The sequence below is a fragment of the Porites lutea genome, chromosome 4 (assembly GCF_958299795.1).
Source record: "Porites lutea chromosome 4, jaPorLute2.1, whole genome shotgun sequence".
Lineage (NCBI taxonomy): Eukaryota > Metazoa > Cnidaria > Anthozoa > Scleractinia > Poritidae > Porites > Porites lutea.
In genome coordinates this window covers 32463441-32488046 of record NC_133204.1, presented here as the reverse complement: position 1 = coordinate 32488046, position 24606 = coordinate 32463441, and the positions used below count along the sequence as shown (strand labels likewise).

General features: G+C 39.1%; 1 protein-coding gene and 1 pseudogene across 1 annotated transcript; one reads left to right on the top strand and one right to left on the bottom strand.

The window, feature by feature from the left end:
- The window catches only part of LOC140933317 (uncharacterized), a 225109-nt pseudogene that overhangs the window by 20929 nt on the left and 179574 nt on the right, over positions 1–24606 (bottom strand).
- On the top strand, positions 13928–21452 carry LOC140934543 (uncharacterized). Its single transcript, XM_073384149.1, has 2 exons — positions 13928–17897; positions 21367–21452. Exon 1 carries the CDS (start codon positions 13928–13930, stop codon positions 17891–17893), a length of 3966 nt encoding a protein of 1321 aa, XP_073240250.1. The 3' UTR covers positions 17894–17897; positions 21367–21452.

The following is a 24606-nucleotide window of genomic DNA, read 5'->3' as shown; positions in this document are numbered from 1 at the left end:
TTGAATAAATTTTAAACCTTCTCAGTCTATAAGATGAAAACTATTTTCTTAAATTGCGCATGATTCATTTTTAAAGAGCTTTTACGACTAAGCCGAGGATAGGCAGACGTAAGCATTCGCGGGCATATTATCAGCTGGTTGCTCCTGATACGTTTTCCACAATCGGTACAACGTTCGCTCAAGGTTTTGCTTTTCTATTTTGTTGAACATGTAATGAAACCTGATAATACGGCCGGTGTTTTCTTTTCCTCCTTGGTTAGTTTTCAATTCAATTCAATGAATCCTCGATGCACGCCGGTGTGATCAAAGCATTTGCCAGGAATAAATATAACCCCTGCTTTCCGCTCCCGCCTCCCGCTCTCTTTCTTCTCCGGGCGCCTTTCGTAAGTAACCCAGCTGATCAGCTGGGTTACATATATATACAGAGCTCGATTGCATTTGTAGTGTTATTTCCTATGTTTTCTTTTTCTTTTTTTTGTAATAAATTCTTCGTTTTCACTGTCACGCAATAAACACGGCACAAAAAAATACATTTGAAACCGTCCAGTGGAAGAAGCCAAGAAAATGAAATGTTATAAAAGACTAATATATAAACAATTTGTCCGAATCTCAGGTCTTTGTGGCCCACAGTTTCTCCAATATGGCCGCCGGAAATCAACAAAAACATCTGGAGTTCACTTTTTCTATAAAAGCTCCTCCTTTTCACTCGAGAACTAGCATACTTGCGCATAAACATATCTTCTAATACTTGAAATGGTTAAACTGCTGAAAATCAAGCGGTGAGACTTTTTTCAAGGAGATAGCATTCCTATTTTGGTGTCACGCACTGTGAAAACTCGGAAGTTCAAACTGCTGTATTTTCGAAATGAAACATGCTTCGAGGCTGGAAACTTGTACAAAGATTTATTTCCTATTAATCTTCAACTTAGTGTAAATAAGAATTCGTACAACCTCGCTTTTTTGACTTTGCAATCTGATGACGTCACCATGAAAACCATCAATAAAAGTTCTGACTTAAGTCTCGAAACTTGGGCGAAGTAATTCATTAGGCATTTTAACATTGACAAGTTGAGTCGGATCAGAACATGGGAGTGATATTTAAAGGCCTGAGTCCCAGTCGCTTATTATAAGTATGGTGCACTGAGCCATTTTAAGTCTTCTTCAGTACAACAATTAAAGGACCGGGAACGGATATCGATGGAAACTAATAAAAGAGCACAATATTCATTTCTGTTGGTAATGATTACTCAGTCTCTACGTCAATAATCACCTTATATTGGCTCTTCATTCAGTACACTTTTATAGCCTAACATTACGCTATAGGGCTCCCGTTTTGAGGTTTAATTCTAATGAGTTTTCTTTTGTTTCAGATTCCAAGAGCTGGCGGGCTTAATTTGATTCGCACAATTACACATGTCACTCAGATTAATGTGAAGTGGTTTGTTTGTTTTTTTGGGGGAGATTAATAAAGTACAGATTTCAACAAGTTCCTGTAGACTTCGGACCCACACTTGAGTTCAGACTTACCCGCAGAAGGAGTTTAAGTCGCTTCACTGGAAGAGAAGACAAATTCAGTTACTCAAGGAAGATTTTGCGCGTTAAAAGGTTTGTTTCATCCTTGCCTGCTCCCTATTTTTTAATTTTTTTCACCTTTGATGTTTATAGAATTTTGGGGTTTTATCCAGCAAAGGCCAATTTACTTGATGCAGGAGTATGCTTTTTCGATTCCTTAGAATGTAATAATAATAATGATAAAAATAAATGAAGCAAGACTTCATCGTACACAGTTACTTCAGTTCTGATCCATTAAGTCCTAGCTCATAACACGATTCTCCTGAAAAGCCCTTGGTTTCATAGTTATCTATCGGGGCTGTCTGCAAAATAATGAAAGTAGTTTCCGAGAATTAGAACGGAATAATGAACACTCTATCTCTTTACTTCCCAAGCCAGTTATGTTTCTGCTTAATTAATAAACGAAAGTCATTCAGGGGCACCCAACGACGATTTCCTCCTACTTAAGGACTGTGCAATAATTACCTGGAGGGGAAGGGGGGGGGGGGGGTTGGAAAATTAGAGGGTGGGCATAAGAGAAAATGACAACAAAAGAGAAGGGGGGTTGGATGTAAAATTTAATACATACAGGGCGGGGAGAGCATTACTTTTTCATTCCTTTTTGCAAACTGGAAAAGTAGTGGAAGAGTTATTAGAGTTCAAATATAAATACTAACATTAGAATAAAACTGACAAATTTATCAACTCTAAGGTGTTCTGACCTTTGAACGGTTGTTTTCCTATCTGTAGTAGGAAAGGAATGCCTCTGTTATATAGTGCAGTTAAACAGTGCTACTTTATTTGCACTAGGATTTAATAAAAAAGGAAACTTTAATTAAAAGTTGCAAAAGTAGCACTATATAAAAAATATTATTCAATGAAAAAGAAAGATGCCAATGTTAGCACACATGGCATCACAATTTAGCAGAATGAAAAACCCAACTGTTGAAATTTTAATAGCGATACAAATTTAAAGTATGGTTAATAAAACACAGTATGATTAAATTGAGCTTCAAAAACAAAAAAAAGCTCAATTAGACAGAAATTCCTGAGTTCTCACCCACGCAAGCGGGAACCTTAGTGCCAGAGGTGCTGTAGAAGATGAGGAATCTCCCAATTCATACGAAGACGACACAAGCTCAGAGTCCAGTGATTCTGATGACTCTTCCAATGACTCTTCGAAATACGTCGAAGAGTCATTTGAAGTGGTGTCTGTACCGGAGGAAGAAATCCAACAAGTAAACTAGGTATGAGGGAATCGATGGGAGGAGACTTTATTGAAGGGCGGGGAAGAGGGGGGCAGGGGGGGGGGGGGGGGGGGGTTAGCCTCAATATTATCATTATGTGAGGGGAGTTAAAATTAATTTTTGCTTAATGAGAGGGGGGTATGACTTAGTTTTGGGGCATATTTCAACCATTTCCCAACCTCTCCCCCCCCCCTCCTGGTAATAATTGCACAGTCCCATTGAAAACACTTTTTAGGTTATCCAGAGTACTTTTATATTCTCTAGAAATGCATCACGGCTAAGCAGCGCTAAAAAATTTGTATCTGTTCGGTCATCCTAGGGCACATTGAGTCTTTTCGAAATTACCAGGGCTTCAGTATTATTTTGCCGAAAATTTAAGATGTAATTTAGAGTTTTGCGAAAGTGAGAATTTTTTCTCGTTACTCTTTCCATCGATCAGATTTTCGAATACGAAAATTTTAGGTTTGAATAGCTTAAGATAGGTACGTAGAGAAATGCGAAAATTCAACTTCAGAAAATTGTAGGAAATTATTAGGTAAGCCGGCTTCCACGAAACAACTTGAATGGAACGGTCATCTAAACATTCTTAGCTTCCCGCAAGATATAACAAAGTTTGGACAATATTTGCTTCTCCGAACAGATATTTTACAGGAACCTGTCGTTGGGTGCCCCTGGTCATTGTGAAATGCTACCGTGACGTTTGTGAACAGTCGCTATTCAATCCCGGAAGTAACTCATTCTTGCACGATCTCATTCACAGGCTGCAGTGTTATCACGTATTCCCGGCGTAGTCAATCGAACCAAACCGAACCAATAACCAATCGAACTCAATCGAACCCAATCAGTAGGATTGTTGTTCGATTGGTTCGCCTTCGGTAATCGAACATAATCGAACTGGAACTTTTCGGTGAGTTCGATTAATCGAACTCGTGTTCGATTACCGAACTCAATCGACCTGATCAAGTTCTATTTTGTTCGGTAGAAAGACAAAACGCAGCCAGTTTTAATTGAATTAATCGAAAAGATCTCCCTAGGATGTATGTGAAGCAATTTAACAACAACATTTTTTAAAATTAATCCGGCATTAACTAAAATCTTTATTGTTAAAGTGATTCAAAACCGATAAAATTACTAACTAAGGCTGCGAAACATGAATGGCACCGTAAAAAATGCATGTAAAATTTCTTTCCCGGGACAATACCAATGACTGGGGATATTCTTAGGATACCAGAAAAGTCAAATCTTCTTCGATAAAGTATCGATAGTTAAAAAAGGACCACTGTAACTTGATCTGAACGCACTTAACAGTGTAGAGCGTGTACAAAATAGTCATTATAGCTAGCGCTACCAGTGTTCTCATTATCTCAAAGTAAAGGTCTATTAAAACTACAAGCGGTGTTTGTAAAAGCTGTTGCACAACAGAAGCAATACAAGCTAAACTTTTGGCATAACAAGGCTTCACTAAAAGTAAAAACAAATAATACCGACATCTACGGAGAAAGAGCACTCGTTTTCCGCTCAGTCTGTGACATCTTTGCGTACTCGTGTTTGAAATTGAAGCTAGGCAATTGATACTTAACTTATTTGAATGCAACGCCATGTCTGAAACCAGATAAAACAGGTTTATGTTCGGTTGTTGCTGTGTTCGATTATGTTCGATTGTTTAAGTGTTTGATTTCCGAATGTTCGATTGAGTCCTTGGGGGGTACTACCGCTGGCCTCTCAGAGCCCCTAGCCCATTATAGTCTATTCCGTGGCCAATTATAGACCCCCATCTTAGTCACGTTTGGGCAAATATGTAATTTTCGTGATCCCACCTTAGTCACTTTCTATTTATGTATCTACCTTACATTGAATGAAGAAAACTTTTCTTTTCACATACAGTTCAACATTCCCGTACGTTTGCTAACCGTAAATATGAAGAACTGTCTTAAGCCTGCTTTTCTCTAGCGCATAAGCATAAGCACAAGCACATGTGTAAGCAAGTGAAAACTGGGTCGACATAAGCGTAAGCACAAGCACAAGAAAAGCGGACAAGTACGTTCTTCTTGTGCTTATGCTTATGTCCTAGCTTTGACTATGAGTGAAAACTGGGTCGACATAGATAAACACAAGCATAAGCACAAGGCCGACTTGGACCAATCATAGATCAGTTTGACCCAGACCTCATGCGAACATTTGAAAAGCAATATAGTGGACGCTTCGTCCGTCATCTTGTTTATCATTGGATTGAGGAAAGCTGGTATCGAGAATTGAGTCAAATATGCCATTCTGCTTGTGCGTATGTCCTTATGTTTATGGTTATGCGCTAGTGAAAACCAGGCTTTACCCCAAAAATCCGAAAATGTGCGACCCCATTCTAGTAATGCTATTGAAAAGGCGACCCCACTATAGTCAATCCAGTCGTGAAAATGCGACCCCATTAGGCGGATCATCCCCATTAGCTCCTTATAAGGAAGTACCCCCCCGGATTGTGCTTGACTGGCAAAATTTTTAGGTGAGTTCGATTAAGTTCGATTACCGACCCAAATCGAAGTCAATCGTACAATTGGAGTTCGATTGGGTTCCATAACCGAACGTTCGATTGACTACGCCGAGAGTATTGACTTACTGCGAATAAAGGAAACTACTCGACAAATGTAGTGACACGGAAAATTGCGCAAGATCGGTCAGTATTTTAAACAGCTCCGCCGAGCAACGAAATAGGCCAGATTCTTTACCTATCGACTATTCCAAAGTGGAATCAAACTATTTTTTTTTTCAATATACTCTAAAACATTCTCACTTTATTAGCTAGCTTCCACAGCTGCCACTTATTGTTTGAAGCTTCAGTGACTAGTGAGCAAAAATATATGTAGACAAAAATCTTGGAAAGTGAACTAAAATTTAAACCCCTTTTTGTACGATTTTGTTTACCGATAATGTTACATATGTTCTAACTAAGACCAGTTTAAAACTGACTGTGTATGCTTGCATAAATTTGATTTTGAATTTAGTGTAAAAATGGTGTTTCGCATGTCGGAATGGTTTCCGCTGTTAGGTGTAAAGATGTAAGCCCTTGTTAACTGCCTGCAGACATTTTTAGCAATCAGAAATTACATACCCTTTTAGGGAGAGCTCGGCTGAATTATTTCAAGCAATTTACTGAATTCAACACAGTATCCAGAAGTTAAACGTAAAGGCAGGTTAGTCATTTACAAACCAGGTCAGAACCTCGTCGTATATACGGCTGCGTCCGATATTCTCTGCCTTAAACTCAAGGAAGTTATGCAGCACATTAACTACAAGGCTCAATAAAAACACACTAACAATTTGAGCCTGATTTTATTATATGAGCCGGGCTAGCCCTGATTGACACTAGATCATGGAATAGTTGAGACTCCGCAATTCAACTAGATGGCGTAATGTAAATCTTCTCTAGGTTGATATGAGTTCAAACAATTTTCTAAAATTATTTTGTCATGTTTTGTGACTGACGAATGTGTGCTAAGAAACATGGGAAAATATTTAACAAATCTTCACATGTAAGGCAATCCGAGATTCCGGAATCCAGGAAATTGGGCTTGTGGAATTCGGAATACATGCAGCTGAAGGAATCCTGAATCCCACTTAAGATTGGAATCCAGAATACAAGTTCCACTGAAAATGACTGGAATCCCGGTGGAATCCACGTCGTGGAATCCAGAATCTAAGACTGTGTTGGAGTCCCTTACATGGGGCGAAACAAATTAAAAAAAAAGATCGCGATTTCGTTTCAAAAGGATTGCGATTAACTGCTTGCTCGGCTGCAAACGCGTAAGTTTGTCCCCGTGGAAAAACTAGAGGATATATATAGAACATATCCAAGCTAGAAAATTATTCTTTCTTACCATTTCTCATCTTGTAACAAAATTTCTTTTTTAATTTTTCTTTCTTTGTTACTTCCAGTTTGATTCACCGAGGTGAAGGAGCTGAAAAGAGGGAAAGTAAGGAAATTTGCCAGAAACGATTGTAAGTGCCTCACATTTAAACAATGTTCAGCACCGGATAGCTGTTGCGCCGGCACGAAAACCTTCTGTTCACGCATAAGACGGTGATTTCGGCCCGAGTTTTGTAACGGAGCGACGCTACGCCGCCCTGATCTCTTAAGTGCAGAGCTCTAAAAGCTATTCGGTATAGTGTGTACACAGCCTCAATTTGCAATCATTATCCTTAAATAATAATAATAATAATAATGATAATAATAATAAAAACTGGCAGGTTTATAATTTTCAAAAATGATTTTGGTTTCTGGAAAAAGAAATTAATAAAAGAAGTTTTTCAATTCTAAACTTTTCAGCCTGTCAACAAAGTCGTGACTGTATTCATTATTAATTTGTCTTTTGTTTCCTTTTCATGTTAAAACTGAAGTTGATGAATTGACAATACATTTCATATGTAACGTATTTGCAGGATACCAATGTATTTTTTGATCATGTCTATTCCAAAATGAAAATCTTTTCTTGACTATCGTTTCTTTTGTCGAAAATCAAAAATTGCTGACCGACCAAAATCATTTTATAGTGACGGTTAAGGGGAGGGTAAAACCAGGAGTAGGACAAGTTTTTGTTAGATAACTATCGCCTGAAAGCCGTGTTCGTTGTTGAGCATTGCAGTGACTTTAAAGGCCGAAATCACGGCGAACAATCCGTATACCCGTCCGTCAAATGTGAGTCCTTAAAAGCTACAGTGGACTTTACGTCAGCAGCTCAGACGTCGATGAGCTTTTTTAAACAGTAGATCGGAATCCAGTTGAAATTTTTTAGTTCCTACGCATACACGTTTTTTCCTCGGGGCACTGACTATCAGACTTTTGGACTATGGATCAGAAAGAATGCAAGAATTAGACGCCATCTTCTCTTACTGCGTAGTTTTTTGAGCACTTTTACCTTAGGACTGAAAACGTACCAAACTTACCAAAAACCTTACCCTTTAACTCAGTGTCGTATCTGGAGGAAATTCTGGTATGAAAGTAGAACTCGAAGCGGCAAACAGTTGTTTCTTTTGTTGGAAGTCTTGGAGGGATTAAGACAGTATCCATCAGGAAATTGATTAATGTCAATTTTCAGTAGACAAAAACCTTTTCATCAGAATAATTTAAACAATATCGCATTCTTTTTAACTCTTTTTCAAGGGCTATAGATATAATTAGTTCTCTGTAATAACACCAAAGACTATTTATCATGGGTCGAGAGCCCGAGTAAATAAATTTCAAATTTCACAAAACATGTATATGCGGAGGAACTACGAAATTTTAACTTGATTTCTACTGCTTCATACAAAAGCTCATCGACGTCTGAGCTGCTGGCGTGAAGTACCCCCCAGCTATTGTGGCTATTGCCACATATGGACTACATTTAATATATATAATTAATGAAATTAACAATCTTTGACAGGAAGTGACATAAATACCTTATTTGCAAGCAAATAATTCACTTCAACCAATTTCCAACCATAGCTAGGCTCCTATTCGTGTCCCTGTTAGCATCTGTGGATCTGAAATTTTGACGAACTTAATTCCGGAATCTGGGTGGTTTCTTGTTGTAGCGGATCACCAAAATGACGTTACCTTTATCCTATTTTGTTCTTTTCTAATGGTTTCTCACCATCATAGGGTTCAAGTCTTTATTCAACCTTTAAAAATCCTCATTTCGGTAAACGAATGCAAAATTTCTGTCGATTTGTTAGTACTGTTAATTTACGAGCAACGTTTGACTTAACTATGTCAGAGTTTTTTCAAGAGACATTGTCTGGCGAACCTACAAATGACAAGTTATGTCAGTTTGTCAGTACCATCAAATTCACTGACAACTTTTGATTGACTTAATTAAGTGAGGATTCAACAGACATGAACTCACAAACCGACAACCGACAAATTTTGTAAGTTTGTTGGGGGGAGGCGAGGAGGGGGGCAAAGGCCTTTAACCTTGCCGCTTGTCGGCTTTCTATTATCGCCCCAGTTAAGAAATCTGTCAATCATACGAGAACTGTGTTAGACGACAAATAATAAGGGTCCAATTTAAAAAAATACTCACGAACTCTTAAAGGGACAGGTTCACGGTTCAGCGCATGCTCATTAATCGAAATTCTGTTTTTCTGCTGGAACATGCTTCATCGTCTATGCAAGCAATATGATCACGTCATAGTGTTGTCAAAGAAACAATCTGCACACTCCCCTGGCAGTCACTTGATTAATTTATATTGTGCAAATAACTGTAAATTCATCAACCATGGAATAAAACGGTCGGGTAAACAATAAATTCAATCGTTGGTAGTGTTCGCATAATCCAGTAATTTTCTTCTGCGATTCTAGTACTCCTCCATCCTACTTCAGGTTACTCTAAAATACACTCTGAAATCACTGAGATACATGCCAGTGGGATTACTAACCGATAGACTTAATAACGAATTGGAAAAAAGTAATTTAATTAATGAGCATGTGCTGGAACGTGAACCTGACCCTTTAAGGATTTCCTACGAATAAACCGAAGTCGTGACGATCGCTATCGATGAAGCGAAGATCGTTACCTTATCAATCAAGGTTGACAACGCCTAGTCCGGCGTGCAAAATAATGACGGCAAAGAAACCCGGCAAAAAGATTGTTGTCCGTGCACTTTTTTTGTTGTTGTTTTGCTTATTTTCTCGTTTGCGTCGTCGCTGTGGTTGCGCTGAGCTCGCTAGCAGCGTTACGACGAAAAATGATTCTATTATGGCGTTGATTTCGCCTAAAAAGCCGACGATTTAATGGCAAACGCGCGACAAAATCGACATCCGCAGGTACCCTTACAGATGCTCAATACTGATACTAGATGTGACAAAGAGCCACAATAGGACAGAGAAAATGAAAGGGGAAAAGAAAATGTGATGAAGTATCCTTCACAATCATCCATCCGATACCATTTTTTATTTTCATTTTCATGACGTGCAACATGCAACTACCCCAGCACAAAGCGCGCCGTTTAGGACGTTTCGCTGGTTGCGTTGTTGTAAAAAGCTTCGTTTCAGATTCGCTGGCTTTTCTTTCTGTTAAAAGTACCTGCCGGTCTAGAAAACAAACGTAAGTATGTTTATTTGTCTTAAAGTTTTGTGTCCATTCAAAGAGCTATTGAATTTTTGCCTCTATTCTAATTGTAACTGAAACACTTTTTGTTGAATTTACATCGTCCACAGATTTTGCCTTTCACCGTTTTAGTATTGGCGGCTTGCACTGTCACGCAATGAAAAATAAAAATGCAAACCATTCAATACAGAAGGACTAGAATCTGGGAAATGAAAAAAGATAAATATACAAAATCCCTTGCCAAGAATCAGGTCTGTGAAGTATTTCAAATGCGAGATATTGGGAAAACGGTGTACCTAAATTTATAAAGCTTTGTATGGAAACGCCATGTTGGTGTCCCTTTCAGGAACACCAATATGGCCGCCGGATACCAACAGAAACATCTGTTTTCGAGTTTTCCTATTAATGCGTGAATTCTTCGCTTGAGGAACTCATAAAGATTACAGTAATATTTATCCTGAGACAAGGAATGTTTAGATTGCAAATCTCCCAAAATCGGCAATGTTTTTAACCCACATAAGAGCTCACCCGTCCGCCAGCTAAATGCCGCGTCACGCAAAAGCCTGGAAATTCAAGCGTCCTCTCTCGCAAAACGAAGAACCCTTTCGAACCAAAAATTTGTTTATGTAAAAATGTTTAGGTACTGTAATACCTCGTGAAAGTAGAAACTCAGAAGAATCGATTGTTTCTTAGTTTGATTTTTGGTGACGTCACGTGCAACCCAAGAATAGCTAGCATCTAGTCCTCAAGACTTCAGAGACTTAGACGATACATTGAGCTAATCTGCAAAGAAGACCTCGTGGTTAGTTAATATTCTAGTTACTTTCAAGCTTAAGCTCAGGCAACTAACTTTGACACCTCAACTTGCTTCACTGCAGAGCAAACTGATTATTATTGTTATTATTATTATTATTATTACCCAGAAAGCAGGACATAAAACATTGAAATAATTCAGTATAATACTTAAAACGTCGACCTAAGTATTCATCTGTTAAGCAAAAGTAGTAAAAATGAAATCCAAAATTTATGTAGCCGGAATCATTTGTGACTCGCACCACGTGGAGTAAACTTTCGAGCGAGACTTAAACCAGTTTTTTAGGCGAATCTTTTCATACCAGAATATTGGTAGTCTTTACACTGGAGCCTAAATAAGCTAAGAAATATTTCAAGACAAGTTTACTTAAAAAAAAAAAGAAAACAACCATTATGTCATAAACTCGTCAGTGAATGGGTCTTGAATGGGAAGCTGGCAGATTCAGACAATGACAGACTAGTAGCTTTTTGAGCCAGGATTCGCCCTTTTTAAGAAAGGCTTTAAGTTGTTGTAACGTTTATAATTTGTAGTCTATGAAGTGTATCGCACATTTTTCAGTGAATGAACCCCTAAGCATTTGTGAGCAATTCATAGACAAAAAGAAAACAATGGTAACCTCTGGTAACTTTTTTTTATCAGATACTGTTATGCATAAGTATATTCAAAGCTGAATTTACACATAACTGGGCCCGATAGAAAAAAAACAAAATAAACTTGCGGTGAACACAAAAGTCGGCCAGCTTTTCCTTTTAGGTCTTTTCTTGAGACATCGTTTTGGTGACTCTAACATCCGTAACCTGTAAATTGGCTACCGTGGAGTATCGTGCATAAAAAATATTTTTTCCTTTATACTTTTTTCATATCAGTTGTTTTCACTCAGTTACCTCGAAACCCAAATCATTTTTCCCTGCCGCGACATTGAGCCCGCGACTGCGACACTGGACCCGCGACCGCGACTTTGAACCCGCGACCGCGACGTTAGACCCGCGACCGCGACATTGGACCCCCGACCCGCGAACCGCGACCATTAGTCAAACTCGAAAAAGAGTTTTTTTCTAATTAGCAAAAAACAACTTTGCACGTGTAGCACACTCTTTTGTACATTTCCTTGCCGTTGTTTTGCACGACTAAAACGCGAAACTTCTTTTATCTTCCTACTTACGCTTTTTATGGAGGAAATGTTTGTGTTTCTGTTCACTCTGTTTTTTTTCACTGCCGCTAGCATAGTTTTATTCCAATGAAATTAGTCTTCGTTGTTATTTATTTCTCGCTCCTAGTTCTTTCCCTGTTATCTAAGTTAATGTAGACATTAAAATTTGGTGGAAAGAAAGATTCGATATTGTTTTGTTTTTTTTTTGTCCTCTAAAGGCGCTGGCGGCCATGCGATTTTCCGCCGAAACGAGCAAGGTGCTTGCAATGAAAAATTTCGCCTTAGCTATAACATACTCCTCCCCCGACGGGCTGACACTTGTGATTCCCTTCCCTCACCCCCAAAGAGTGTGCGGAAGGACGGAGTACGCTGACGTCATGACCGAATTTTCTCGGATGGGCAGATAACTAAGTTTTCTTCCCATGGTGCTCTGCAGCTGCGCGCGCTTCGCGCGCGAGAGCTCCGCTATTATTTAACACACATGATAAATGTTTGGGGTTGTATGGAAATCTTACCTACACATTCTGGTGTAGAATCAGTTAAGGTTAATTATTACAGGTGTATGAGCAAAATATGAGGCTTGGTAAAACCACATAAAGTAAATAAACTCCAGATGATATTACCATGCTATCGTATTTATTCCAATGGAAAAACACAAATAAGCTTACACAAATATAGCTTTACAAGCAAAAATCAGTTTTAGAATACTCACTCATTGATCTTTGTAGTGTTTTAACCTCGTGGGTAAATGATGCGGGAGCTCGATGTTTTGCCAATTTTTTTAGAGAAAGAACCTTTCAGAATTCGACAAAATCCTAGGGCTGATATTTTGAAGGTGAGAATAGCAGACTTCAAAGTATTCAAAAGAGAGGTAACTTAAGCGGTATTTTTGGAGTATAAGTCAACTAAAGTGGTTTTGTAAACTCAATATGCCCTTTATCAAGACGAATTTTCCCCAGAAACCAACTTATGACAAAAAAAAGCAAATCTTTACGAAAACTCGAGATGTCAATTAAACAGGACAGAGAAAACTAACAGAGAAACGGCGCCTTACACCCGAACACCATTGTCTGTACTTACGAACAACAACACAAGCTGCACAAAAAAACAGCTTCTTCCCTCACTTGGTAAGTCGGCAGATGAAAACGAAGCTCTACCTTTCTTCTCAGGCTGGGAAGTACGATTTAAACTTCTGGCAGTTCCGTATTATCCATCAGGTTGTTGTTTCCGAAAGGATTTTTTAACTGTGATTTGATTTGCAATGTTTGAAAATTCTGTAAAGATCAAACTTTTGCCCATGTAACTGTTTACCGATTTCCACGCATGATTTGATCCGTCAATCAAATAGAACTTAAATGGTTTCCTTAGCCCGACAGAAATTCTGCATTCGTTTACCGAAGGAGGATTCTAATAGTGACAAACTATTAGAATAGAACAAAATAGGTTCTCGTCATTTGGTGATTCGCAACACCAAGAAACCACCAGGAAAAAAGAAAAAAAACATTGCTTTCACTCTTAGTCTTTATAGTGGCTACTTTGAAGATAGTTCTTCGCCCAATAAAAACTTTTGGGAAGTAAATTTTTCAAAACTGCAGCATATACATACTGAGATGTACCCACTAAAAGCAATTTAGCAAATTTTTATACGCAGATGAGATCTAGGCAATTACAAAAGCGAACGATGGTTTTCACAGGTAAAAAATGAAAATAAAATAAAAGCAATACGGGCAGGCAGAAATTCGAACGATGTCTACAAACGTATGAAAAAAATGATGGGTGCTCTCTATTTCTCCCAAACGTCCGGAAATTTCGATTAGAAATCAAATGAAAAGGACTTTTTCGGTTAAGTCCGACAGGAAGATTTGGGACCACCTTTAAACGCTGTCCACTAAGGGGCCGGGAAGGGGGCGGTGGAGGGGGCTATAGTTGTTAAAGTCTATGTAATTATGACTAGTCAATTAAAGAAAAACCTTTTCCTTTTCTTATTTGGTACCTGTTTTATGTTTGCATTAACAACAGTTTTTTTTCACTAGGCCTATAACCTTCAAGAAACCATTACACTTAATTGCAATGTGAACATTCAACAATGACCCAGAGAATACTAACGCGTATTCAAAATCTTACCGAGTGCCTTTTAAAAGCCAAGCAAAATAACAGCAGGTTTGAAGAAGGACGTGCCTATTGCAATCTCGGCAATGCTTATCAAAGCGTCTCCGACTTCCAACGGGCAATAGAGTACCATGAGAAGTACCTTAGCATTGCCAATGACGTCGGCGACAAGGCCGGAGAAGGACGTGCCTATAGCGGTCTCGGCATTGCTTATAAATCACTCGGTGACTTCCAACGACCAATAGAATACCACGAGAAACACCTCAGTATTGTCAAGGACCTCGGCGACAAGGCAGGAGAAGGACATGCATATTGCAATCTCGCCAGTGCTTATCAAAACCTCGGCGACTTCCAACGAGCAATAGAGTACCAGAAGAAAAACCTCAAAATTGCCAATGACGTGGGCGACAAGGCCGGAGAAGGACGTGCCTATAGCGGTCTCGGCATTGCTTATATATCACTCGGTGACTTCCAACGAGCAATAGAATACCACGAGAAACACCTTAGTATTGCCAAGGACGTCGGCGACAAGGCAGGAGAAGGACATGCATATTGCAATCTCGCCAGTGCTTATCAAAACCTCGGCGACTTCCAACGAGCAATAGAGTACCAGAAGAAAAACCTCAAAATTGCCAATGACGTCGGCGACAAGGCCGGAGAAGGACGTGCCTATAGCGGTCTCGGCATTGCTTTTAAATCACTCGGTGACTTCCAACGAGCAATAGAATACCACGAGAAACACCTCAGTATTGCCAAGGACGTCGGCGACAAGGCAGGAGAAGGACATGCATATTGCAATCTCGCCAGTGCTTATCAAAACCTTGGCGACGTCCAACGAGCAATAGAGTACCAGAAGAAAAACCTCAAAATTGCCAATGACGTCGGCGACAAGGCCGGAGAAGGACGTGCCTATAGCGGTCTCGGCATTGCTTATAAATCACTTGGTGACTTCCAACGAGCAATAGAATACCACGAGAAACACCTCAGTTTTGCCAAGGACGTCGGCGACAAGGCAGGAGAAGGGCATGCATATTGCAATCTCGCCAGTGCTTATCAAAACCTCGGCGACTTCCAACGAGCAATAGAGTACCAGAAGAAAAACCTCAAAATTGCCAATGATGTCGGCGACAAGGCCGGAGAAGGACGTGCCTATAGCGGTCTCGGCATTGCTTTTAAATCACTCGGTGACTTCCAACGAGCAATAGAATACCACGAGAAACACCTCAGTTTTGCCAAGGACGTCGGCGACAAGGCAGGAGAAGGACATGCATATTGCAATCTCGCCAGTGCTTATCAAAACCTTGGCGACGTCCAACGAGCAATAGAGTACCAGAAGAAAAACCTCAAAATTGCCAATGACGTCGGCGACAAGGCCGGAGAAGGACGTGCCTATAGCGGTCTCGGCATTGCTTATAAATCACTTGGTGACTTCCAACGAGCAATAGAATACCACGAGAAACACCTCAGTTTTGCCAAGGACGTCGGCGACAAGGCAGGAGAAGGGCATGCATATTGCAATCTCGCCAGTGCTTATCAAAACCTCGGCGACTTCCAACGAGCAATAGAGTACCAGAAGAAAAACCTCAAAATTGCCAATGATGTCGGCGACAAGGCCGGAGAAGGACGTGCCTATAGCGGTCTCGGCATTGCTTTTAAATCACTCGGTGACTTCCAACGAGCAATAGAATACCACGAGAAACACCTCAGTTTTGCCAAGGACGTCGGCGACAAGGCAGGAGAAGGACATGCATATTGCAATCTCGCCAGTGCTTATCAAAACCTCGGCGACTTCCAACGAGCAATAGAGTACCAGAAGAAAAACCTCAAAATTGCCAATGATGTCGGCGACAAGGCCGGAGAAGGACGTGCCTATAGCGGTCTCGGCATTGCTTTTAAATCACTCGGTGACTTCCAACGAGCAATAGAATACCACGAGAAACACCTCAGTTTTGCCAAGGACGTCGGCGACAAGGCAGGAGAAGGACATGCATATTGCAATCTCGCCAGTGCTTATCAAAACCTCGGCGACTTCCAACGAGCAATAGAGTACCAGAAGAAAAACCTCAAAATTGCCAATGATGTCGGCGACAAGGCCGGAGAAGGACGTGCCTATAGCGGTCTCGGCATTGCTTATAAATCACTCGGTAACTTCCAACGAGCAATAGAATACCACGAGAAACACCTCAGTATTGCCAAGGACGTCGGCGACAAGGCAGGAGAAGGACATGCATATTGCAATCTCGCCAGTGCTTATCAAAACCTCGGCGACTTCCAACGAGCAATAGAGTACCAGAAGAAATACCTCAAAATTGCCAATGATGTCGGCGACAAGGCCGGAGAAGGACGTGCCTATAGCGGTCTCGGCATTGCTTATATATCACTCGGTGACTTCCAACGAGCAATAGAATACCACGAGAAACACCTCAGTATTGCCAAGGACGTTGGCGACAAGGCAGGAGAAGGACATGCCTATTATAATCTAGGCATCTCTTTTTTAAATTCAGATTCTTTAAATGAAGCTTTAGCTCATTTTAGATCGAGCGTAGAAACTCGAGACACTATTAGAGGCAGTCTAATTTCCAAAGATGTCTGGAAAATAAGTTTTCGGGAGGTTTCGAAAAATGCCTACAACTGTTTATGGCAAGTTCTTATAATGCTACAAAAGACGGACGAGGCTTTAGACGCTGCTGAGCAAGGAAGAGCACAAGCCCTGCTAGACGCGTTGGAAATAAAATATGGCTTTCCATCATTTCCACACAGGTGCACTAAATCTGAAGAAGAGGTTACAAACACTCCAAGAAAAAGATCTACTTTGACAGTTTTTCTTGCAATACAAAATGAAACACTGAATTTATGGGTATTGGGAAAGGAAAGCAAAGCTGTATTCAGGCAAGCAAAGTTAAGAAGAGAAAGAGCACACGAAGAGCCATTCGCTTTCCTTTTGGAAGCTGCTTTGAAAAAAATTGATGCTGGGGTCGATGTAAGATGCGAGAATCGTTCATTGGATAAGATAAGCGACAATCCACAGAATCCAGCTCCTAGTACTCGAGGCGACGGTCGAATATTGCAGCCTTCATACAGGAATACCGACTGGTTACAGCCACTATATGATGTTGTTATTGGTCCCATTGAAGACTTGCTTAATTGTGATGAACTTATTGTAGTCCCTGATGGTGCTTTGTCTTTAGCTCCATGGGCAGCCCTAAGTGAATCATTAAGGATTCGCACTGTTCCCTCACTTTCAATTTTGAAGCTGATCGCTGATTCTTCAACTGATCACCACACTAAAGATGGAGTCCTGCTTGTTGGAGATCCAAGTCTGGAGAAAGTTACAAATAATTGGGGTAAGCCCATTTACAAGCAACTTAATTACGCAAAAAAGGAAGTAGAGATGATTGGAGGAGTTCTAAACGGCCAACCACTTACAGGAGAAGCTGCAACAAAACAGGAGGTGCTTAAAAGAATAGAGTCAGTCGCTTTAGTTCACATTGCAGCCCACGGAAGAAAGGAAACTGGTGAAATTGCCTTGGCACCAAACCCCGGGTGGGAATCAAAGAATCCTACTCCGATGGAAGAGGATTATATTTTGAATATGTCTGATATACAAGCTACTGAGTTGAGAGCGAGGCTGGTTGTTCTCAGTTGTTGCCATAGTGGTAAAGGAGAAGTTAGCTCCGAAGGCGTCGTCGGTATGGCGCGGGCTTTCTTGTTTGCTGGTGCTCGTTCTGTGCTAGTGTCACTCTGGGCAATCGATGACGAAGCCACAATGGAGTTTATGAAAAGTTTCTACCAACACATGAGAGCTGGCGAAACTGCTAGTTATGCTCTCCAGAAGGCCATGAAATGTCTCCGGGACTCGGAAAGCTTTTCTGCCCCGAAGTACTGGGCTCCATTTGTGCTGATTGGCGATGACGTTACAATTCAATTTGATAAAAATAATTGAAGACGTAAGTAAATTGTTTTTGATTTGCATTTTTAAGAAAAGAATTGACCGCGGCAGGATTAGCTCAGTCGGTAGAGCGCTTGACTGCAGAGCGGGAGGTCGCGGGTTCGATTCCCGGGGCCGGACCAATACTCAGGGTCTTAAAAATAACTGAGAAATGAAGGTACTTCCTTTGCCCTGCAGGCGGCTGGACCTTCGCGTGGCTCGGATGACCACGTAAAATGGCGGTCCCGTCTCCATTAGGAGACGTAAAATATATGAGGGCCACAAGTTTATTAGCCTTTGGCTATTAAGTGCTACCCTCTTTAAATAAAGGCTATTTTATTTTTTTATTTATTTATTTTTTAAATTAAGCAAATTACTGACAAATTAAGGTGCACAGAATTGAAAAAGACTTCAACAATGTTGATGTCACAGCCACCTCTTGGTCTGATTCTTAGCCACCAAGGGTCATGTAGCAGCTGCTCGGAATAGGAGTCATCAATGGTACCTAATCTTGACCCCAAACAATACTGAAACAATTGAAAGAATGACATGTCATACCAATCAGGAGAGACCCTACGATCAGCTCCTACATAACTGTCCACCAAGTGTACCGAATATAATGAGAAACGATGAAAAGATTTCAGCGAACGTTTCCCAATTTTAGGCCATATAAAAACCTTTCCTTGAGGGTCGGAATGGGGCTTAGTGTTTAGTGTTATTTGCCCCTAATTTTTAGTGTTTGCACTTAAATTAGCCAGTTTTTAATGTTTACTGTTTCCGAAGAAAATACGGTTAAGTGTTTGGAAGGTTCTTCGGACATCTTCGGTAATAGTCGGACCTATTCGTTAGTCTTCGGAAATCTTCGACAGTCTTCGGGAATCGTCGATAGCCTTCAGAAATCTTCTGAAATAACCCGGAATTGTCGTAAAATGGCCGAAAACTCCTTGATACACTAAACAAAATAATATTGGTCTTTTAGGAACCGTTTTCGCTTGTTTCTGAAAAAAAAACTACCGTTTCAAAGAATTTTTTACTGTTACAGTTAAAATGCCTAAAATTTAACTGTTTCTTGCTACAAAGCCAAAAAATGAAGTTCTTAGTGTCATCGAGGTACCGCCATTCAGACCCTCTTCCTTACCGTTTCCTTACCGAAAGACGATAGCGCAAGGAAAATTCTGTTGAATTTAGCCCTCTGAACTTCTCCAAAATGGCTACAAAGCTTCCAAACCTTTTCAAAAGCAGTGCTATCGTAATGACTCTCAGCATTACCAGTTGTCAACAGTTCATAAATAGATCTTGAAATGGGAATTGAAAACTAGATTAAGGACTTTCGACTTTTCCTTGAGTTGAAAAAATGGTTTGAAATAGCTTATGGAACAAATAATAATAATAATAATAATAATAATAATAATAATAATAATAATAATGATAATAATAGTAACAATAATAATGATAATGATTGAAATGTCGATGACGATGACCACAACGACGATGATGACGATGATTATGAAAATGATAATGATAGTAATGTTAACAGAGGCAAATGAGATTTTTATCCCAAATAAAGGTTACATTTTCAAACGTTAATAAAGAGGCCTGGATCATGGTTTGGATCGGAAACAATGTTCATGTTTTGTTTGGATGAGACCATGAAACCTGTTGTTAAGCGAAAACGACTGTCATCCAGCAAATGTTACCTAATGCTAACTCTTTCACCGTAAATACATATGTAGAAGGCCTAAATGTAATAAACGACCCTAAATGTGATAAAGTCCTAAATGTAATAACATTTTGTCCTAAATGTAATAAAGTCCTAAATGTAATATCATTTTGTCCTTAATGTAATGAAGTCCTAAATGTAATAACAACTTGCCCTAAAAGTAATAAACTCTTAAGTTGCCAGTTACAGTAATTAGACTCGAATAAGTGTCGCCCTCAAATAAGCGCCGCATTTAAGTGGGGGGGGGGGGGAGGTTAATTAGTATTCGTGTAAATACGGTACTAAGCGGTATTACTATTGTATTAAGCACCACTTTCAAATAAGCGCCGCATTTTTGGAGAAGAAAATAATAGGCATCGCAGTGCTAATTCGCGTAAATCAGGAGCCCATCAAATGGGCTCCTGCGTAAATTCAGTACATTTCCTTACGCACTGTGAAACTTAACGTTTACAAATATATTGCTCGTAAACGACAAAGTAACAGTATTTTTTATAAAAAAGCAATATTTATTTCGAGACAGTTATGCAAACCCTCGACTTTGTCTCGGGTTTGCATAACTGTCAAGATTCTCCCAACCCCTCGAGTGTTTATATCAGGCTATGCAAACACAGGAAAAAACTTTTTTTATTGCTTTTATAAAATAACTTTCCCGAGAAAAAAGAAAAACTCTTTGTTTAGGTTACTGATTAAAAGAGAAATTCCTATCAGTCGCGAAGTCTTGTACACGAAGCTTAATGTACGTGTAGTCAGTTCTTGTTTTGCAATAAAGATGCTTTCCAAAAACGGGTTTATCTCGCTTAAAATGCCAGCTTAAGCGAAAAAAAAACTGGCACAGCATGTTTGTAAAGATTTTCCAAGTTTCATCCGACGAGGGTATGGGTAAATAAAGTAAATTTGTCGAGTCTCAACTGTGTGATTAGCGCGCGAAGAGCAAAACATCTTGACTCCACAGATGTTTACATACTCTCATGCAAACACATCTCTCGGCCAATCCGAGCGTGTGCGTACTATCTTAGCTATTTATAAACGTTGTTATCAGCTATACAGTAGTCTTTAAGGGCCTGTTTACATGGAGGTGGGGGACCCCAGATAGGTGGGATAACATGCCGCGGGTCCACCACACCTTTCATGTAAACGTGATCAAATTAAAATGAGAGCTTATGTACCTCACCAACCTGGGGTCTCCCACCTCCATGTAAACAGGCCCTTAAACTTCTCGGTTTTTGTTCTTAATATTTTAGCTGCACGATTAGATCTCTTTTCTAGAGATCCAACGTTGACAAGCAAAAGGATCTTCGTCCCCGGTTCTTGCAATAAATTTCTTTAACAAAAATGACGTACGAAAAACTTTTACAAGCAATTTATTTGTAAACGAAAGTCACACAGTGCATAAGGAAATGTCCCGAAGCTTAATAAATTTTTTCTCCAAAAATGCGGCGCTTAAAACCATATATAGTAATACCTCTTAGTGCCGTATTTACGCGAATAACCTCCTCGGCGCTTATTACATCCCCCCAAATGTGGCGCTTATTTGAGTAATTACTGTAATTTGCAACTTAAGAGTTTATTATATTTAGGACAAAGTGTTATTACATTTAGGAATTTATGACACTTAGGACAAAATGTTATTTCATTTAGGACTTTATTACATTTAGGGCCGCTTACTACATACAGGCCTTCTACAATACATTGTACAATAAGTACTACTACTACCACAGCAGTTATTTCTCAAAGTGTGTTAATGCATAAAATGTTTCTTTATTTCAAGGGTCGCACAAAGTGTTTGATGTCAAAGAAACTATGCCTGTGTGTAACACAAAAAGGATTTTGCTTCCCTGCGAGCAGAGGTTTCTTCCTGATGCGGCATTTAGCGTATATGAAGTAGTTGGTGTCCCTTGGCAGTCGTGTAGTTGTTGTAGTTTTTTTCTTTTTTACGCCCCTCGCAGTGTGGGACTTTGCGTAGAAGGCAGACTAGTAAGTGACAATGTTCTTTGCTAATGTTTTTGTTTTGATATTACTTTAAAAGAAAGTTCAGTTTTCACACATATCGAAAATGGCATGCAATATACTTTAGAGAACTGCTAGGTTATACGAGTGAATTTTACATGATAAATATCAAAGTTTCCTGTTGAAAGTCGAAATAATGTTTTTGTACTATAAATTTTTCCGTTTACTCCTTCCCGGAAAATCACTAAACAAGTGGATAGTAAGCCCTTATTGTAGCCCGAACTTTTGTATATAATTTATATTACATGTAATAACTCTTACCTTATCTTATACTTTTTAGCAACATATTTCTATGTTATTTGAATAATAACTGATTGTCCAAGTATACTGTAAGAATAGTTAAGTTTTCTTTGAGACTGATGGAAATGCCATCAAACTCTCCTGTCATAATAGTAAGAAAAGTTTCCAAAGATCATCCCTTGCATCTTGTCGCCATAGGCCTGAAGATAATTGTCGTCAAGCCAGGATAAAATACTTTCCAGTCTTTATTTTAAGGGTATTGAAGCACAATTAGGTAGTGTCGTCTGCGTAGAGTCGTAGTTAAGAGAAGGCGACTGACTAGTTCATGTCATTCATAAAGATGTTGAAAAAAGGGACTGAGAAGACTTCCGAAAGGGACACCACAGCGTAGAGATGACCGGTTAGGGCATGTGTCATTGCATGTTACCCTTTGTTTGCTGTCATGCAAATATTATCTTATAAATTTGAACGCCATATGCTTTAAATTTTGGGGAGGAAACTGACAGGTCGGCAATTGTTTTTGTCCTTAGTTTCATCTTTTTGTGGAAAGGGGTGACATTACTCGTTGCACAGAGTATTTGCGTAACTATATATGTCCAACCGTTGTTATTTTGGCTGCTTTTGATTGTCACTTTTCAACTAAGGAGTATGATTTTAAAAGGAGAAATGCATTATTTACAAATCCTTTTGAAACCGAAGACTCCGGGACAATGACTGTTTTATGTGGGGGATGCGAGAGTAAACCACTGTTGTCCCCTTTTTTAAGCACTACTGAATAAGGCAGAATTAGGAATATAATTAAAAAAGAATTTTTGAAAGAAATAATTTATTCCCTTCCTCACTGTTTTGAAACATGCAACTCCTCAGTGTAATTCTTTTGTCGTTTGCTGCGTTTGATCTTAGAGCGAATGATTTGTAGAAGTTCAGGTTTCACTTTTCACGTACAGCCTCCCCTGATTTCTCAAACTTTTAGTCCATGGACATGTTAAATGATTTGACGTTTATTTGTTTGTGTGAGGAGCATAAGGCTTGCCGCCTTTGTCTCATTAATGTACAATGAGAAACCAGGAGAGTTGTAAACAGACTGTTGGTGTGTTTATTTTGCTATATATTCAGTTTTATATATTGTCTGCAGTATTTTATTCAAAAGTAACTGAGTTTGTTTAAGCAGGAGGTCATGACTGTTTGAGGCTTGGTTTGGAAGTGTGTTTCATATGATTGATTGCAAAATATTTCTTCCTTCCTCAACCTCAAATAAACATATTTATGTTTTTTGTTTTAAATTTTTGTCTGTTTATATAACAAGCAAGTTGGTGCGATGTCTAATCGACTTTACCGACGTAATAAGATGTAGATGTGAAGCCAATTCACTGGCAAACAAGTGACGAATGAACTCTGTATGGATAAACAAATAAGCCTTTCTGACCGAGGAATGGCAATCAGGTTTCATTTTATCCTTCAAGTTTGAAATGAAATTAACCAAAATGTATGATATCATTATAGTTCCGAGCAAGGCTTAAAAAGCCCCAATAATAATGTTTGAATATCATTCCAATTGCCATAACCAAGCATATTCGTGACCAGGCTTTTAGAGTGATTTTACTTGGTTCCGTGAAACAATTAATAACAACTAGTGCAAAATAACTACAAATACACACAAGAGGACAATAGAATTAAATGAATAATAGTGCGTAGTATTCTATACTAATCTATTTCACCGGTTCAGTTAAATCACTCTAACTACACCGCTGATTAAATTTCAAATTGCATTATCATTTGTGCTTTATGTTTACTACTCACAAATTAGTTATCAGTAACCTAGTTATCATGCTCTTGTACGTCTCGCGAGACTTGGCATGGCGACTGAAATAAACACTCTAGGAACGAGGTTGATTTATCATTAATTAAGTGCGCATGCAAAGAGACCAGTTCCGAATTATTAAAATTCATACTTGCCACCGAGATTCATGAGTAAACATGCAATGAGATTCAGTGAAATATTATTCATTTCTTTTGTTTCAATTCCGCTAAGCCTCGGAGTTAAGTGTGAATTTTGATATTCGAAACTGGCCTATCCCATTATATCTTAGAGGTTTAGGAGACACTAACCTGCCCCGCCGCTATGGCGAGCTTAGGTGAATGTGCGTGTTTTGGATTATCAATCATTGAATATTGCAAAAAATTGTTGTGTGGTATTGTTTTTTTCAATGTAATAAATAAACGAGAAGCGTTATGTTGTGAAGCAATTTTATCTTTGGTCTTCGTGTGGCGTTTAGTAAACTGGACAAATTGAGTCCGATCGTCAAGATAACGTAACAAAAAATTGCCTAAATAGAGCATACTCCAAACAATATGGGTAAGCAAGATTCTATGTAGTTTGATCAAAGTAGGGGTGTCTCAGTATATTGTTCCGTTTTGAACAAAAAAAGAAAGAATGTTCAAATTGAAGTGAAAATTTTAAAAAACTAGTAAATGATGATATTAGAAGTGGAAACCTTTTCCATAATTATAAAATTATGTTGTAGCGTGGGTATGGCTTAAGACATTATAAGAAATTAAAGGTTTATAAGGAAGAACAAAAGTCGCTTTTTGACCAAGAAGTCTCCTCACTAATGAAACACACTGTCACAGAACCCGTACTAAGATCAAAGAAAAGCTTTTGGATTCTTGGAGAAAATGGACTAAATCTCAATCAAACCACAGAAAAGCTCAAAATTCAATTTTGTCCGGGAGAGATTTTGACCCGTAGGGGAGACCAAGA